The 19,467-nt window shown below is 52.8% G+C and overlaps 1 protein-coding gene across 1 annotated transcript in view; it reads right to left on the reverse strand.

Moving 5' to 3' along the window:
- DNAJC17 (DnaJ heat shock protein family (Hsp40) member C17) overlaps window positions 1-19,467 on the reverse strand; it is a 34,124-nt gene that overhangs the window by 4,508 nt on the left and 10,149 nt on the right. The window contains exons 5-6 of the mRNA XM_075331157.1: window positions 983-1,065; window positions 746-842 (exon numbers count right to left, since the gene is read on the reverse strand). Of these exons, the coding sequence (XP_075187272.1) occupies window positions 746-842; window positions 983-1,065 (180 nt within the window). The remainder of the gene's footprint in view (window positions 1-745; window positions 843-982; window positions 1,066-19,467) is intronic.

Raw genomic sequence — 19,467 nt, forward strand, 5'->3', positions numbered from 1 at the left:
TGGAATCTGCATTACTGCCATGAACATATGAATCAAGAGAAATTTAGCTACTGAATTGATCAATGCAATAGAGCCCCAACACTACGCCAAAGTATTTCTCTACGTTTGGGTCCCTAGCTTGTGTGTGTCCTCTCATGCAGTTTCGTTTGTGAACCCTCCCCACACACCTATTGCCAATCCATATCATACGCATATATAGCCTGGGTCTCAGCGTCCCATACACGGTAAGTTTTTTAACTGCATGAGAGGACACACACAAGCTAGGGACCCCAACGTAGAGAAATACTTTGGCGTAGTGTTGGGGCTCTATTGCATTGATCAATTCAGTAGCTAAATTTCTCTTGATTCATATGTTCATGGCAGTAATGCAGATTCCATTTTTCACATTTTCACTTTTACACATAGCTATTGGATTTTTCAAGTCAGTATTCACACAGTAGTTTCTGCTATTCCATGTATTCCCCTTACATAGTCACTGGTGTGCATACTCTGTCTCTACATTATGCTGCTCTCAGATGGGCGACCAAAAATCTGGTGACAGATTCCCTTTAAATAGTTGGAACTGAGTTCTCTCCTATCCTGGCCATCAAAGCGAGAATGTTGCTGTCAGTCACGGCCGCACTCCCACTTCAGGTCATAGCTGAATGGCCTAGTCTGTGGATGGGGGATACGTACCAAACTATGTGCACCCACTTTAATACTAAACAGAAGATCTCTGTAAATCAGAGATGATCATGTCTAATACCTTGCGTCTTCTGCACCTTTTCCAACTTGATCTGGTCCCGAACCAACCTCTGTTGCTCTTCCAATTGCCGTGACCCTTCTTCTCGGAGACGTATTATCTGAAAACATATAAGACGAGATCAGAAGACGTCGAAGGACCTGTAGCTCGCATCTTCTATAGTTCCTCAACATATAAGATGTGCGGACAGAAGTGAAGACGCCGCAAATTTCATTTATTCGCACTGTTGTGAAGTGTTACCTCTTGCTCCAATGTCCGAGCGACCTGCGCCTCCTCCTCCTCTGTTACTCGGGATTGCGCTTCTTTCTCCCTCGCCTCAAGATCTTCAAGAGACAAAAATAAAAGAATGCACAATACTCAGTTTTGCAAAACTGCAATATAGGCGTCTCTATATAGGATCAATCATATGCAAGACTGCTGAAGTCAAGCAGGCTGACTGTCCACTTGTAGAAGAATGTGCCTCCCACTGTGGACATGAACAACTCTATGTGACACCTATTTTCAGGCAAGTTGTATAAAAGAAAAATAGTTCACATCTGACACTGAAGCTTTCAGGGTACACCTGTGCAGAAGTTGTAACCAAATAGTCAATAGGGTAAAAGAAAAAAGAAAAAACCTGTGGCATTCATCTATAAAAAGGAGTCCCTGAGGAAGCGCGTGTTCAGGCGAAACAGACACCGCCCGAGGAAGCGTGTGTTCAGGCGTAACAGAACACCCGAGAGAGCGCCGCTTATCCCACATATCCAGAGTTATGGAATTAAATCACATTGAATTTATGGATGAGTGTCGCACGTTTTCTGCGATATGGTTCCTGATTACCATCATTGTGCTTATCAGCCTGGAAATGTGTAGAAGTCGCAATGTTATAGATGTAGCAGTGTCGGTGAGGAACTTTTTCTTTTGCTGGATAATCCAATAGGGTTGTAATGTTTTGTAAGTCTATTGAGAATAAATTCATGCAAAAGGTTGTAATGTGACCCACTGCAAGTACACGACACTGGAGGCACCTGGGGCCGAATAACTTATGGTTAAAAGTGGCAGATGAAAGTGAGATTCACATATCACAGACTTTTGGCTGCTCAAGACTGGAGAAAGCAAAAAGAATATGAGAAAGAAAAAAAAAAAAAAAAAAAAGAAGGGAATTTCTTCAGCGCTCTATTGGGAGACCCAGACGATTGGGGTATAGCTACTGCCCTCCGGAGGCCACACAAAGCACTACACTAAAAAGTGCAAGGCCCCTCCCCTTCTGGCTATACCCCCCCCGTGGTATCACGGGTACTCCAGTTTTCAAGCTTTGTGCGAAGGAGGTCAGACATTCCATGCATAGCTCCACAGATTTTAGTCAGCAGTAGCTGCTGACTATTTCGGATGGAAGAAAAGAGGGCCCATATAGGGCCCCCAGCATGCTCCCTTCTCACCCGTGGATGGTGTTGTAAGGTTGAGGTACCTATTGCTGGTACAGGGGCTGGAGCCCCACATGCTGTTTTCCTTCCACATCCCCTTGTAGGGCTCTGTGGAAGTGGGATCCTGCCGGCCTCAAAGCTCTGACGCCGGGCTCCATCCACAGACCCATAGCACCTGGTGGATGCCGAGCAGGAGTACCATCAGGGACAAGGCCCTGCATCATACAGGTACTCTGTGTCCCCGGCAGGCACAGACACACTCCGGGCTGGCTGGGTGTTGTAGTGCGCCGGGGACCGTAACGCTAGAGCTAGTGTTCCTACAGTTTAACTGGGGGACTTTTTTCTGTGTTGTGGGAACGCAGCGCCGACCCCCGCTGGACCGGCGGCGCTGCTGTGACTTTTAGTTCGCCGGGGACACGCCGACCGCGCTTTTACGGCGGTGGCGTTTATAAATCTAGTCCCCGGCTTTTGCGACCTAGGACGCCGGCAGCTCCGATTCGTTCCCGCCCCCACCCTGTCAATCAGGGTAGGGGAGAGACGCTGTTTCACCGCAGCGACGAGGGCTGGAGCCTGATTTACATGCTCCAGCCCTCTCACTAGGCACAGAGGGAAGCAGGCTTCCCGCTCTTAGTCAGGAACGCCCAGGGCCCGCCCCCCCTCCTCTCTCAGGACGCCGGCAGCCATTACATGCAGTCTGGCTGGAGGAAGGACGCAAGGCTCTGGGAGACCTGGACTAGGGGGCTTTGGAGATCACACACCCGCTCTTAAGCGGGCGGTAAGCGGCTTTTCAGCTGGCCCCTCTAGTGCCTCAGTGTGTATTGGTGTACTGTGTCACCAGATATATATATTTCCTTATTGCTTGCACTGTGAGGTCGCTTCCTGGCTGGATACCCCAGATCGCTCTGAGGAGGCAGCAACATGTCATCCACAAAACGCAAGGCTGCCAAGGCTAGGGCTGTGTACACTGCGTGTGCTGCATGTGGGGCTGCTCTACCAGCAGGCTCCAAGGACCCCCATTGTGTGCAATGCTCAGATCCGGTGCTGCTTCGCCAGCCGGAGTCAGGAGAGATAGTGACCCAGGCTGAGACGCCTGTAAGTCCTGCCCCGGTGTCAGGGACAGACTTTGCAGTTTTTGCTGATAATATGTCTGTGACTATGGCAAAAATCCTTGAAACTTTGCAATCCATGCCTGGGGCTCAGTCTATGGACACGGCGAGGTCTCTGTCCTCTAATCCCCCTCAGTTGGATTTAATCCAGACTGCAAGGGGGTCCCCGGCTTCACAGGCTGAGTATTATGACTCAGATGATAGCCCCAGCCACCCTAAGCGGGCTCGCTGGGAAAGACCCTCAACGTCATCACACTGCTCAGGGTCTCAGCGCAATCAGTCGCTCTGTGATGCGTCAGATGAGAGTGATCAGGAGTCTTATCCTGGAACCCCTCTCAATCTGGATACCCCGGATGGGGACGCCATGGTAAACGAGCTTATCTCAGCCATCAATAGACTGTTGGATATTTCTCCCCCAGCCCCTTCTGCAGAGGAGGCAGCTGCAGAGCAGGAGAAGTTTCGTTTTCTCTATCCCAAGCGTAAATTAAGTGCTTTCTTGGATCACTCTGACTTCAGAGAGTCAATCCAGAAACACGACGCTCATCCAGAAAGGCGTTTCTCTAAACGTTCTAAGGATACACGTTTTCCTTTCCCCCCTGATGTGGTCAAGCGCTGGACCCAGTGTCCAAAAGTTGACCCCCCGATTTCCAAACTTGCAGCTAGATCCATAGTTGCAGTGGAGGATGGCGCTTCACTTAAGGATGCCAATGACAGACAGATGGACCTCTGGTTAAAATCTGTCTATGAAGCTATCGGCGCGTCGTTTGCTCCAGCATTCGCAGCCGTATGGGCACTCCAAGCTATTTCAGCAGGGTTAGCAAAAGTGGATGCTATCTTACATCCAGCGGTGCCGCAAGTGGCGTCCCTTACCTCGCAGATGTCCGCGTTTGCGTCTTACGCTATCAATGCGGTCCTAGAATCTACCAGCCGCACCTCAATGGCGTCCGCCAATTCGGTAGTTTTGCGCAGAGCCTTGTGGTTAAAGGACTGGAAAGCAGATGCTGGTTCCAAAAAATGTTTAACCAGCCTGCCTTTATCTAGAGATAGACTGTTTGGCGAGCCATTGGCGGACATCATTAAACAGTCCAAGGGTAAAGACTCTTCTTTGCCCCAGCCCAGATCAAGCAAACCTCAGCAGAAAAAATGGCAGCAGAGGTTTCAGTCCTTTCGAGGTTCGGGCAAGACACAATTCTCCTCGTCCAAAGGGACTCAGAGGACGCAAAGAAGCTCAGATTCCTGGCGGGCTCACGCGCGCCCCAAGAAAGCAAATGGAGGAACCGCTTCCAAAGCGGCTACCTCATGACTTCCAGCTCCCCCCCTCCGCATCTCCGGTCGGGGGCAGGCTCTCCCGCTTTTCCGACATTTGGATGTCACAGGTCAAAGACCGGTGGGTGACAGACATTTTGTCTCGTGGGTACAGAATCGAGTTCAGTTCTCGTCCTCCAGCTCGGTTCTTCAGAACCTCCCCACATCCAGACCGAGCAGATGCCCTGCTGCAGGCGGTGGACTCCCTAAGAGCGGAAGGAGTAGTGGTTCCTGTACCGCCTCAGGAACAAGGGAGAGGGTTTTACTCCAATCTCTTTGTGGTTCCAAAAAAGGACGGCTCGTTCCGTCCTGTTCTGGATCTAAAGCTGCTCAACAAACATGTGCACGCCAGGCGGTTCCGGATGGAAACCCTCCGCTCTGTCGTGGCCTCAATGTCTCAAGGAGACTTCCTTGCCTCAATAGACATCAAAGATGCTTATCTCCACGTGCCAATTGCTACAGAACATCAACGTTTTCTACGTTTTGTGATAGGAAACGAACATCTTCAGTTCGTAGCTCTGCCATTCGGTCTGGCGACAGCCCCACGGGTTTTCACCAAGGTCATGGCGGCAGTGGTAGCGGTCTTGCACTCTCAGGGACACTCGGTGATCCCTTACCTAGACGATCTACTGGTCAAGGCACCCTCTCAAGAGGCATGCCAACTCAGTCTACATGCTACACTGGAGACTCTACAGACGTTCGGATGGATCATCAACTTTCCAAAGTCGAATCTGTCTCCGACACAGTCACTAACGTATCTTGGCATGGAGTTCCATACTCGAGCAGCGAGAGTGAAGCTTCCGCTGAACAAGCAGCGGTCACTACAGACAGGGGTGCAATCCCTCCTTCAGGGCCAGTCGCACCCCTTACGGCGCCTCATGCACTTCCTCGGGAAGATGGTGGCAGCCATGGAAGCAGTTCCCTTTGCGCAGTTTCATCTGCGTCCACTTCAATGGGACATTCTCCGCCAATGGGACGGGAAGTCAACGTCCCTGGACAGGAAAGTCTCTCTTTCCCAGACGGCCAAGGACTCTCTACAATGGTGGCTCCTTCCCACCTCATTGTCTCAGGGAAGATCCTTCCTGCCCCCATCCTGGGCAGTGGTCACGACAGATGCGAGTCTGTCAGGGTGGGGAGCAGTGTTTCTCCACCACAGGGCTCAGGGGACGTGGACTCCGCAGGAGTCCACCCTTCAGATCAATGTTCTGGAAATCAGAGCAGTGTATCTTGCCCTACTAGCCTTCCAGCAGTGGCTGGAAGGAAGGCAGATCCGAATTCAGTCGGACAACTCCACAGCGGTGGCATACATCAACCACCAAGGAGGGACGCACAGTCGGCAAGCCTTCCAGGAAGTCCGGCGGATTCTGATGTGGGTGGAAGCCACGGCCTCCACCATATCCGCAGTTCACATCCCCGGCGTAGAAAACTGGGAAGCAGACTTCCTCAGTCGCCAGGGCATGGACGCAGGGGAATGGTCCCTTCACCCGGACGTGTTTCAGGAAATCTGTCGCCGATGGGGAGTGCCGGACGTCGACCTAATAGCGTCCCGGCACAACAACAAGGTCCCGGCATTCATGGCGAGGTCGCGCGATCAAAGAGCTCTGGCGGCAGACGCATTGGTTCAAGATTGGTCGCAGTTCCGGCTCCCATACGTCTTTCCACCTCTGGCACTCTTGCCCAGAGTGTTACGCAAGATCAGATCCGATTGCAGCCGCGTCATACTCGTCGCCCCAGACTGGCCGAGGAGATCGTGGTATCCGGATCTGTGGCATCTCACGGTCGGTCGACCGTGGTCACTGCCAGACCGACCAGACTTACTGTCCCAAGGGCCGTTTTTCCATCAGAATTCTGCGGCCCTGAACCTGACTGTGTGGCCATTGAGTCCTGGATCCTAGCGTCTGCAGGATTATCTCAAGGAGTCGTAGCCACAATGAGACAAGCTAGGAAGTCGACGTCTGCTAAGATCTACCACAGAACGTGGAAGATTTTCTTATCTTGGTGCTCTGCACAGAGAGTATCCCCTTGGCCATTTGCATTGCCCACCTTTCTTTCCTTCCTGCAATCGGGGTTGGAAAAGGGCTTGTCGCTCAGCTCCCTTAAAGGGCAAGTCTCGGCACTGTCGGTGTTTTTTCAGAAGCGTCTAGCACGTCTTCCTAAGGTGCGCACGTTCCTACAGGGGGTCTGTCATATTGTGCCCCCGTACAAGCGGCCGTTAGATCCATGGGATCTGAACAGAGTACTTGTTGCTCTGCAAAAGCCGCCCTTCGAGCCTCTAAAGGACGTTTCCTTTTCTCGCCTGTCACAGAAAGTGGCGTTTCTTGTCGCGATCACATCGCTTCGGCGAGTGTCTGAGCTGGCAGCTTTGTCATCCAAGGCTCCTTTCCTGGTGTTCCACCAGGACAAGGTAGTGCTGCGCCCCATTCCGGAGTTTCTCCCTAAGGTCGTATCCTCGTTTCATCTTAATCAGGATATATCCTTGCCTTCCTTTTACCCTCATCCGGTTCACCGGTATGAAAAGGACTTACGTTTGCTAGATCTGGTGAGAGCACTCAGAATCTACATTTCCCGAACGGCGCCCATGCGCCATTCCGATGCTCTTTTTGTCCTTGTCGCTGGTCCGCGCAAGGGATTGCAGGCTTCTAAAGCCACCCTGGCTCGATGGATCAAAGAACCAATTCTAGAGGCCTACCGCTCTGCGGGGCTTCCGGTTCCTTCAGGGCTAAAAGCCCACTCAACCAGAGCCGTGGGTGCGTCCTGGGCATTACGACACCAGGCTTCGGCTCAACAGGTGTGCCAGGCAGCAACCTGGTCCAGTCTGCACACTTTCACCAAGCATTATCAGGTGCATACCTATGCTTCGGCGGATGCCAGCTTAGGTAGAAGAGTCCTGCAGGCGGCAGTGACATCCCCGTAGGGGAGGGCTGTTTTTTTGCAGCTCTAACATGAGGTATTTCTTTACCCACCCAGGGACAGCTTTTGGACGTCCCAATCGTCTGGGTCTCCCAATAGAGCGCTGAAGAAGAAGGGAATTTTGTTACTTACCGTAAATTCCTTTTCTTCTAGCTCTTATTGGGAGACCCAGCACCCGCCCTGTTGTCCTTCGGGATTTTTTTTTTGTGGTTTGCGGGTACACATGTTGTTCATGTTGAACGGTTTTTTCGGTTCTCCGATGTTTCTCGGAGTTAATTTGTTTAAACCAGTTATTGGCTTCCTCCTTCTTGCTTTGGCACTAAAACTGGAGTACCCGTGATACCACGGGGGGGGTATAGCCAGAAGGGGAGGGGCCTTGCACTTTTTAGTGTAGTGCTTTGTGTGGCCTCCGGAGGGCAGTAGCTATACCCCAATCGTCTGGGTCTCCCAATAAGAGCTAGAAGAAAAGGAATTTACGGTAAGTAACAAAATTCCCTTCTTTGTTTACTTACCGTAAATTCCTTTTCTTCTAGCTCTAATTGGGAGACCCAGACAATTGGGTGTATAGCTACTGCCTCCGGAGGCCACACAAAGTATTACACTTAAAAGTGTAAGGCCCCTCCCCTTCTGCCTATACACCCCCCGTGGGATCACGGCTGCTCAGTTTTAGTGCAAAAGCAAGAAGGAGGAAAGCCAATAAACTGGTTTAAGCAAATTCAATCCGAAGGAATATCGGAGAACTGAAACCATTCAACATGACTAACATGTATACCCCAAAAAAAACAGGGGCGGGTGCTGGGTCTCCCAATTAGAGCTAGAAGAAAAGGAATTTACGGTAAGTAAACAAAATTCCCTTCTTCTTCGTCGCTCTATTGGGAGACCCAGACAATTGGGATGTCCAAAAGCAATCCCTGGGTGGGTAAAATAATACCTCGTGATAGGCCGTAAAGAAGGGAATTTTGTTTACTTACCGTAAATTCCTTTTCTTCTAGCTCCAATTGGGAGACCCAGACAGTGGGTGTATAGCTACTGCCTCTGGAGGCCGCACAAAGAACTACACTTAAAAGTGTAAGGCCCCTCCCCTTCTGGCTATACACCCTCCCGTAGGAGTACGGATTCCTCAGTTTTAGTACCAAAGCAAGAAGGAGGAAAGCCAATAACAGTTTCAAAAACAAATTCAATCCGATAACAAGATCGGAGAACTTAAGAAACAACATGAACAACATGTGCACCCGAAAAACGAAACCCTAAGAACAAATAGGGCGGGTGCTGGGTCTCCCAATTGGAGCTAGAAGAAAAGGAATTTACGGTAAGTAAACAAAATTCCCTTCTTCTTTTTCGCTCCTAATTGGGAGACCCAGACAGTGGGACGTCCAAAAGCAGTCCCTGGGTGGGTAAAAAGATACCACATGAACGGGCTGTCAGACAGCCTCTTCCTACAGGTGGGCCACCGCCGCCTGAAGGACCTGTCTACCTAGGCTGGCATCTGCCGAAGCGTAGGTATGCACTTGATAGTGTTTGGTAAACGTGTGCAGACTCGACCAGGTAGCCGCCTGGCACACTTGCTGAGCCGTAGCCTGATGCCGCAATGCCCAGGACGCACCCACGGCTCTGGTAGAATGGGCCTTCAGTCCAGATGGAATCGGAAGCCCAGCAGAACGGTATGTGTGAAGAATTGGTTCCTTGATCCACCGCGCCAGGGTGGATTTGGAAGCTTGCGATCCCTTATGCTGACCAGCGACTAGGACAAAGAGCGCATCAGAACGGCGTAGAGACGCCGTGCGAGAAATGTAAATCCTGAGTGCTCTCACCAGGTCCAACAGATGTAAACCCTTTTCAAATTGGTGAACTGGATGCGGACACAAAGATGGCAAGGTGATATCCTGATTGAGATGAAAGGAAGAAACCACCTTGGGAGAAAACTCTGGAATTGGACGCAGTACTACCTTGTCTTGGTGAAACACCAGGAAGGGAGATTTGCAAGATAACGCCGCTAGCTCGGACACTCTTCGAAGAGACGTGACCGCCACAAGAAAAACTACCTTTTGTGAAAGCCGAGAAAGGGAAACCTCTTTCAAAGGCTCGAAAGGCGGCTTCTGGAGAGCAATGAGAACCTTGTTCAGATCCCAGGGTTCCAATGGCCGTCTGTAAGGAGGAACGATATGACAAACTCCTTGGAGAAACGTGCGTACTTTAGAAAGCCGTGCCAAGCGCTTCTGAAAGAATACGGATAGCGCGGAGACTTGACCCTTAAGAGAGCTAAGCGACAAACCTTTTTCCAACCCAGACTGCAGGAAGGAAAGAAAAATTGGCAATGCAAATGGCCAGGGAGAAAACCCTTGAGCCAAGCACCACGCTAAGAATATCTTCCACGTCCTGTGATAGATCTTAGCTGAGGATGGTTTTCTAGACTGTCTCATTGTGGCAACAACTTCATGAGATAAACCTGAGGCCGCTAGGATCCAGGACTCAATGGCCACAGTCAGGTTCAGGGCCGCAGAATTCAGATGGAAAAACGGCCCTTGAGACAGCAAATCTGGACGGTCTGGTAGTGTCCACGGTTGGCCTACCGTGAGATGCCACAGATCCGGGTACCACGACCTTCTTGGCCAATCTGGAGCGACGAGTATGGCTCGATGGCAGTCGGACCTGATTTTCCGGAGAACTCTGGGTAACAATGCTAGAGGTGGGAACACATAGGGGAGTCGGAATTGCGACCAATCCTGAACCAAGGCGTCTGCCGCCAGTGCTCGGTGATCGTGAGACCGTGCCATGAAAACTGGGACCTTGTTGTTGTGCCGTGACGCCATCAGATCGACGTCCGGCGTCCCCCAGCGGCAACAGATCTGCTGAAACACGTCCGGGTGAAGGGACCATTCTCCTGCGTCCATGCCCTGGCGACTGAGAAAGTCTGCTTCCCAGTTTTCCACGCCTGGGATGTGAACTGCGGATATGGTGGACGCTCTGCTTTCCACCCACGTCAAAATCCGCTGGACTTCTTGAAAAGCTTGGCGACTGCGTGTTCCCCCTTGGTGGTTGATGTACGCCACCGCCGTGGAATTGTCCGACTGAATCCGAATCTGCTTGCCTTCCAGCCATTGTTGGAAGGCTCGCAGGGCAAGATAGATTGCTCTGATTTCCAGAACATTGATCTGCAGGGTGGACTCTTCCTGAGTCCACGTCCCCTGAGCCCTGTGGTGGAGAAACACCGCTCCCCACCCTGATAGGCTCGCATCCGTCGTGACCACTGCCCAGGACGGGGGAAGGAACGACTTTCCCTGTGACAATGAGGTGGGGAGAAGCCACCAACGCAGAGAGTCCTTGGCAGTCTGAGAGAGGGAGACAGTCCTGTCGAGGGACGTCGATTTCCCATCCCATTGGCGTAGAATGTCCCATTGTAGAGGGCGCAGATGAAACTGCGCGAACGGGACTGCCTCCATTGCTGCTACCATCTTTCCTAGGAAATGCATGAGGCGCCTCAGTGAGTGCGACTGGCTCTGAAGGAGAGATTGCACTCCAGTCCGTAGCGAGCACTGCTTGTCCAGTGGAAGCTTCACTATCGCTGAGAGAGTATGAAACTCCATGCCAAGATAAGTCAGAGATTGGGTCGGGGTGAGATGAGACTTTGGAAAGTTGATAATCCACCCGAAACTCTGGAGAGTGTCTAGTGCCACCTTCAGACTGTGCTGGCATGCCTCTTGAGAGGGTGCCTTTATAAGCAGGTCGTCTAGATACGGGATGACCGAGTGACCCTGCGAGTGCAGAACAGCTACTACTGCTGCCATGACTTTGGTGAAGACCCGGGGGGCTGTTGCCAGACCGAAAGGTAACGCTACGAACTGCAGGTGTTCGTCGTGTATGACGAAGCGTAGGAAACGCTGATGCTCTGGTGCAATCGGCACGTGGAGATACGCATCTTTGATATCTATTGATGCTAGAAAATCTCCTTGAGACATTGAGGCTATGACGGAGCGTAGGGATTCCATCCGGAACCTCCTGACTTTTACGTGTCTGTTGAGCAACTTTAGATCCAGGACGGGTCGATACGATCCGTCCTTTTTTGGGACCACAAACAGATTGGAGTAAAAACCGTGACCTTGTTCCTGAAGAGGGACGGAGGTCACCACTCCTTCCGCCTTTAGAGCGGCCACCGCCTGCAACAGAGCATCGGCTCGGTCTGGTGGTGGAGAAGTTCTGAAGAAACGAGTTGGCGGACGAGAACTGAACTCTATCCTGTACCCGTGAGACAGAATATCCCTCACCCAACGGTCTTTGACGCGTGACAGCCAAATGTCGCCAAAGTGGGAAAGCCTCCCACCGACCGCGGGTGTGGGAATCGGAGACTGCAAGTCAGGAGGACGCCGTCTTGGCAACGGTTCCTCCGGCTGTCCTTTTTGGGCGTGACTGAGACCTCCAAGAATCTGAGCGTCTCTGGTCTTTTTGAGTCTTTTTTGACGAGGCGAATTGGGACCTGCCCGGTCCTCGAAAGGACCGATAACCAGACTGACCCTTCCTCTGTTGGGGTTTGTTTTGTCTGTGTTGCGGTAAGTATGAGTCCTTACCCTTGGAGTGTTTGATGATTTCATCCAAACGCTCTCCAAACAATCGGTCACGAGAAAAAGGCAAATTGGTTAAGCACTTCTTGGAATGAGAATCTGCTTTCCAATGTCTCAACCACAGGGCCCTACGCAAAACAACGGAGTTGGCTGACGCCACTGCCGTGCGGCTTGTAGCGTCAAGAACAGCATTAATCGCGTACGACGCGAATGCCGCCATTTGCGAGGTCAATGGTGCTACCTGCGGGGCAAATGCACGTGTGACTGAGTCGACTTGCGCAAGCCCGGCTGAGATAGCTTGGAGTGCCCATACGGCCGCAAAAGATGGCGCTAACGACGCTCCAATCGCTTCATAGATGGATTTCAGCCAGAGCTCCATCTGCCTGTCAGTGGCATCTTTAAGTGCCGCTCCATCCTCAACTGCAACCAAGGATCTAGCTGCAAGCCTGGAAATTGGAGGATCCACTTTTGGACACTGGGTCCAACCCTTGACCACCTCAGGGGGAAAAGGATAGCGTGTATCTTTAAGCCGTTTAGAAAAACGCCTTTCAGGATAAGCGTGGGGTTTCTGGATTGCGTCTCTAAAGTCAGCGTGGTCCAGAAAAGTGCTTAATGTACGCTTAGGGTATCTGAAATGGATTCTCTCGTGCTGTGAAGCTGACTCCTCTACAAGAGGAGCTGGTGGGGAAATATTTAACATCTTATTGATGTTAAATATAAGATCATTAACTATGGCGTCACCATCTGGTGTATCTAGATTGAGAGCGGTCCCAGGATCAGAATCCTGATCAGTTACGTCCGCCTCATCACCCATAGATTCATCTCGCTGGGATCCTGACCATTGAGATGAATGTGAAGGCCCGTCATAGCGAGCCCGCTTAGGCTGCCCGGGGCCATCGTCCGAGTCAGAGTCTTCACCCTGAGGTGTATGTGCCCGTCCCGGAGCTTGGAGGTAATTCAGCTGAGGGGGACCAGGGGGCAATGATTGCACAGTGTCCGTGGCCTGAAGTACAGGCCTAGCTCGCAATGTGTCAAGAATTTGTGACATAGTGAGAGACATTCTGTCAGCAAAAGCTGCAAACTCAGTTCCTGTCACCTGGACAGCATTCACAGGTGGTACACCCTGGGTCACGTCCAGCAGAGGTCCCGACTGTGCAAGCGCCGCAGGGGCCGAGCACTGCACACAATGGGGGTCCGTGGAGCCTGCCGGTAGAAAAGTCCCACATGCGGTGCAGGAAGCATATAATGTCTGTGCCTTGGCACCCTTGCGTTTTACGGACGACATGCTGCTGGCTCTCTGCAATGTGAGAGAGTCTATAGCCAAAGGGCGACCAGCGCTATGCAATACAAAGTATTTGTAGAAACAAAATACTAAGAATACTACTGGCACAAGAGGGGGTGAGCCCTGAGGGCTGCTTACCGCCCGCTGAATAGCGGGTAAGAGGCGCAGAATTCCTTGTCTGGGTCTCCCCGGCTCCCCTCTGCAGCTCAGCGTGTCAGCAGGAATGGCTGCCGGCGTCTGTGGAGAGGGGCGGTCCGTGGGAGTTCCTAAACAAAAGTGCGGGAAACAGTGTCCCCTCTGTGCCTATTGTGAGGGCTGGAGTATGTAAAAACGACTCCAGCCCTCGGCGCTGATGCACTGACCAGCGTCCCGCCCCTCTCCTGACTGGCAGGTCTGGGGGCGGGAACGAACGGAAGCAGGCCGCAAAAGCCGGGGACTCGAGTTATCAGCGCGGCCGCCGTAAAAGCGCGGTCCGCGCTGAAGTCCCCGGCGCACCACAAGTGCCAGCCGCGCCGCAGTCCCAGTGGCCGGCGCGACCGATTCCCAGAAGTGTGCCTGCTTCAGCGAAGCTGAATGAGGCCATGGCACAAGCGCCGCAGCGCTGATGTCCCCGGCGCACTACAACACCCAGCATGCTGCGGTGTGAGCGCCAAATGCACGGGGACACAGAGTACCTTGAGGAAGCAGGGCCATGTCCCTGATGTACTCCGCTCCATCCAGCATCTTCTCCAGGGGCTGTAGATGGAGCACGGTCTCAGTGCCTGGAGACCAGTAAATCCCACTTCACCCAGAGCCCTGTAAAAAGGGATGGGGAAGGAATCAGCATGTGGGCTCCTGCCGCCGTACCCGCAATGGGTACCTCAACCTTACAAACACCTCCGACATACAGTGGGGTGAGAAGGGAGCATGCTGGGAGCCCTGTATGGGCCCTCTTTTCTTCCATCCGACATAGTCAGCAGCTGCTGCTGACTAAAAACAACGGAGCTATGCGTGCGTGTCTGACCTCCTGCGCACAAAGCTAAAACTGAGGAATCCGTACTCCTACGGGAGGGTGTATAGCCAGAAGGGGAGGGGCCTTACACTTTTAAGTGTAGTTCTTTGTGCGGCCTCCAGAGGCAGTAGCTATACACCCACTGTCTGGGTCTCCCAATTAGGAGCGAAAAAGAAATGGCCTTTTCCTACATGGGGGCAACCGCCGCCTGCAGGACTCTTCTACCTAGGCTGGCGTCCGCCGACGCATAGGTATGCACCTGATAATGCTTGGTAAAAGTGTGCAGACTCGACCAGGTGGCTGCCTGGCACACCTGCTGGGCCGAAGCCTGGTGCCATAATGCCCGGGACGCACCCACGGCTCTGGCAAAATGGGCCTTCAGCCCTGAGGGAACCGGAAGCCCCGCAGAACGGTAGACTTCAAGAACTGGTTCGTTGATCCACCGAGTCAGGGTGGATTTGGAAGCTTGCAACCCCTTACGCTGACCAGCGACAAGGACAAGAGTGCCTCCGAGCGGCGCAGGAGCGCCGTGCGGGAAAAGTAGGTTCTGAGAGCTCTCACCAGATCCAACAAAAGCAAATCCCGATCACATTGATGAACTGGATGACAAGACGGTAAGGAGATATCCCGATTGAGATGACAGGGGGATACCACCTTAGGGAGAACTCCTGAATCGGGCGCAGAACCACCTTGTCCTGGTGAAAACACCAGGAAGGGAGATTTGCAAGACAGCGCTGCTAGCTTGGCCACTCTCCGAAGAGACGTGACCGCCACTAGAAAAGGCCACTGTCCGTGAAAGGCGAGAAAGGGAAACATCCCTCATAGGCTCGAAAAGCGGCTTCTGGAGAGCTATTAGAACCCTGTTCAGATCCCAGGGCTCTAACGGCTGCTTGTAAGGAGGGACGATCTGACAAACCCCTTGCAGGAACGTGCGTACCTGTTGGAGTCTGGCCAGGCGCTTCTGAAAAAAACACAGAGAGCGCAGAGACTTGTCCCTTAAGGGAGCCGAGCGACCAACCTTTTTCCAACCTGGATTGCAGGAAGGAAAGGAAAGTAGTCAATGCCAATGGCCAGGGAGAAACGTCCTGAGCCGAGCACCAAGCTAAGAATATCTTCCACGTCCTGTGGTAGATCTTGGTAGAGCTTGGTTTCCTAGCCTATCCCATGGAGGCAATGACCTCTTGAGATAATCCTGAAGACGCTAGGATCCAGGACTCAATGGCCACACAGTCAGGTTCAGGGCCGCAGAATTCAGATGGAAAAACGGCCCTTGAGACAGCAAGTCTGGCCGGTCTGGTAGTGCCCACGGTTGTCCTACCGTGAGATGCCACATATCCGGGAACCACGACCTCCTCGGCCAGTCTGGAGCGACGAGGATGGCGCGGCGGCAGTCGGACCTGATCTTGCGTAGCACTCTGGGCAACAGCGCCAGAGGTGGAAACACATAAGGGAGCCGGAACTGCGACCAATCTTGAACTAAGGCGTCCGCCGCCAGAGCTCTGTGATCGTGAGACCGTGCCGTGAAAGCTGGGACCTTGTTGTTGTGCCGGGACGCCATTAGGTCGACGTCCGGCATCCCCCAGCGGCGACAGATCTCCTGAAACGCGTCCGGGTGAAGGGACCATTCCCCTGCGTCCATACCCTGGCGACTGAGGAAGTCTGCTTCCCAGTTTTCTACGCCCGGGATGTGAACTGCGGATATGGTGGATGCCGTGTCTTCCACCCACGTCAGAAACCGCCGGACTTCCTGGAAGGCTTGCCGACTGCGTGTCCCCCCTTGGTGGTTGATGTATGCCACCGCTGTGGGGTTGTCCGCCTGAATTCGGATCTGCTTGCCTTCCAGCCACTGCTGGAAGGCTCGTAGGGCAAATTACACTGCTCTGATTTCCAGAACATTGATCTGAAGGGTGGACTCCTGCTGAGTCCACGTACCTTGAGCCCTGTGGAGGAGAAAAATTGCTCCCCACCCTGAAGACAATGAGGTGGGAAGAAGCCACCACCGAAGAGACTCCTTGGCCGCCTGAGAAAGAGAAACGTCCCTGTCGAGGGGACGTCGACTCCCAGTCCCGTTGGCGGAGAATGTCCCCTTGTAGTGGATGCAGATGAAACTGCGCGAAAGGGACTGCCTCTAATGCTGCTACCATCTTCTCTAGGAAGTGCATGAGGCGTCTCAAGGGGTGCGACTGGCCTTGACGGAGAGATTGCACCCCTGTCTGAAGTGAACGCTGTTTGCCCAGCGGAAGTTTCACTATCGCTGATAGAGTATGAAACCCCATGCCAAGATATGTTAGCGATTGGGTCGGGGTCAGAATTGACTTTGAAAAGTTGATGATCTACCCGAAACTCTGGAGAGTCTCCAGCGCAACGATCAGGCTGTGTTGGCATGCCTCTTGAGAGGGTGCCTTGACGAATAGATCGTCCAAGCAAGGGATCACAGAGTGACCCTGAGAGCGCAGGACTGCTACTACTGCAGCCATGACCTTGGTGAAGACCCGTGGGGCTGTCGCCAGACCGAAAGGCAGGGCTACGAACTAAAGGTGTTCGTTTCCTATAACGAAGCGTAGAAACGCTGGTGCTCTGGAGCATGTCCATTGATGCTAGGAACTCTTCTTGAGACATTGAGGCGATGACGGAGCGGAGGGATTCCATCCGGAACCGCCTGGTCTTCACATGCTTGTTGAGCAGTTTTTTAGGTCCAGAACAGGACGGAAAGACCCGTCCCTTTTGTGGCACCACAAACAAATTGGAGTAAAAACCGTGACCTTGGTCCTGGAGAGGAACAGAGATCACCACTCCTTCTGCCTTTAGAGAGCACCCGCCTGCAGACGAGCACCGGCTCGGTCGGGAGGTGGAGAAGTTCTGAAGAATCGGGTCGGAGGACGAGAACTGAACTCGATCCTGTACCCGTGGGACAGAATGTCTCTCACCCAACGGTCTTTGACCTGTGGCAGCTAAATGTCCCCAAAGCGGGCGAGCCTGCCACCGACCGAGGATGCGGAGAGAGGAGGCCGACAGTCATGAGGAAGCTGCCTTGGTAGCGGTTCCTCCGGCTGCCTTCTTTGGGCGTGACTGAGCCCGCCAAGAATCTGAGCTCCTCTGAACCTTTTGAGTCCTTTTAGACGAGGACAATTGGGCCCTGCCCGAGCCTCGAAAGGACCGAAACCTCGACTGTCCCCTCCTCTGTTGGGGTTTGTTAGGTTTGGGCTGGGGTAAGGAAGAATCCTTAGACTTGGACTGTTTAACGATTTCATCTAATCTCTCAGGAAACAGTCTGTCACAGAAAATGGCAATTAAGCACTTTTTTGGAAGCAGCATCTGCCTCCATTCCCTTAACCCCAAGGCTCTGCGTACAACCACGGAGTTGGCGGACGCCCCTACCGTACTGCTCGTAGAGTCCAGGACAGCATTAATAGCGTAAGACGCAAATGCAGACATTTGAGAGGTTAAGGACGCTACTTGCGGAACAGATGTACGTGTGACGATGTCAATCTGCGCCAGACCAGCTGAACTAATTTGTAGTGCCCATACGGCTGCGAATGCTGGAGCAAACGATGCGCCGATAGTTTCATAGATGGATTTCAACCAGAGCTCCATCTGTGTCAGTGGCATCTTTAAGGGAAGCCCCATCTTCCACTGCAACTATGGATCTAGTCGCCAGCCTGGAGATTGGAGGATCCACCTTTGGACACTGGGTCCAGCTCTTGACCACGTCAGGTGGAAAGGGATAACGTGTAACCTTAATACGTTTGGAGAAACGCTTATCTGGATAAGCGTGGTGTTTCTGAACTGCCTCTCTGAAGTCAGAGTGGCCAGAAAAGTACTCAATTTACGCTTGAGATACTGAAATGGAATTTCTCCTGCTGTGAAGCTGACTCCTCCACTGGAGGAGCTGAGGGAGAAATATCCAACATTCCATTGATGGACGCTAGAAGATCATTCACCATGGCGTCACCATCCGGTGTATCCGGCTTGAGAGCGGTCTCAGGATCAGAGTCCTGATCAGCTACGTCTGCCTCATCATTAGAGTCCTCCTGCTGGGACCCTGACCAGTGATGAAGCCGAGTGCCGCTCCCAGCGAGCTCGCTTAGGCTGTCTGGGACTGTTGTCCGTGTCAGAGCCTTCACCCTGGGATGCATGGGACCTCCCCGGAGCACTGATTTGTTCCAAATGAGGGTGGCCCGGGAGCATTGAATCAACATTGCCCATAGTCTGTCTGGACTGCAAAGTCTCTAAGATGTTAGTCATAGTCACAGACAATCTATCAGCCGAAACTGCCACTCCGTCCCTTTCCCTGGACAGGGTTCACAGGTGGTTCCTTTGGCCACCTCTAGCAGAGACCCTGGCTGAGCGAGTGCTACAGGGGAGCATTGCACACAATGGGGGTCAGTGGAACCTGCCGGTGGAACGGTATCACATGCAGTACAAGCAGCATAGAAAGCCTGTGCCTTGGCACCCTTGCTTTTTTGCTGCTGTTGACTAGCCATCTAGGATAGTATATAGCCAAGAATAGCGACCGTACAGTGCAATGTATAGCATACAAGCATAAAGTACAAATGAACACTTCAGCACATGCAATACACGCAGCATAGAAAGCTTGTGCCTTAGCACCCTTGCTTTTTGCTGCTCTTGTCTAGCCATCTAGGAGGGTATATATCCAAGAATAGCGACCGTACAGTGCAGTGTATAGCATACAAGCATAAAGTACAAATGACCACTTCGGCATTAGTGGGGTCAGCACTTCAGGTGCTGCTTACCGCCCGCACAAAAGCGGGTGTGTGGTCGCCAGAATCCTGTGACTGGTTGCCCAGAGCTTGTCTCCCTTCTCCAGCCCAGACTGCGTGCAGGAATGGCTGCCGGCGTCTTGTGAAGAGGGGCGGGCCGTGGGCGTGCCCCAGACAAGAGCGGGAAACTGGCGTCCCACTGTGTCCAGTGAAGGGGGCTGGAGAATGCAAAGCAGACTCCAGCTCTCGGCGCTGACTTTCTGTACAGCGTCCCGCCCCTCCCCTGACTGGCAGGGCTGGGGGCGGGAACGAAACGAAAACTAGGCCGCAAAGCCGGGGACTCGAGTAATAAGCGCGGCCGTCCTATGCACGGCCAGCGCGGAAGTCCCCGGCGCACCACAAGTCCCAGCCGCGCCACAGTGTAAAACACCCAGCCGCGGCCGGCGCGGCA

Source organism: Anomaloglossus baeobatrachus, chromosome 12 (assembly GCF_048569485.1).
Source record: "Anomaloglossus baeobatrachus isolate aAnoBae1 chromosome 12, aAnoBae1.hap1, whole genome shotgun sequence".
NCBI lineage: Eukaryota > Metazoa > Chordata > Amphibia > Anura > Aromobatidae > Anomaloglossus > Anomaloglossus baeobatrachus.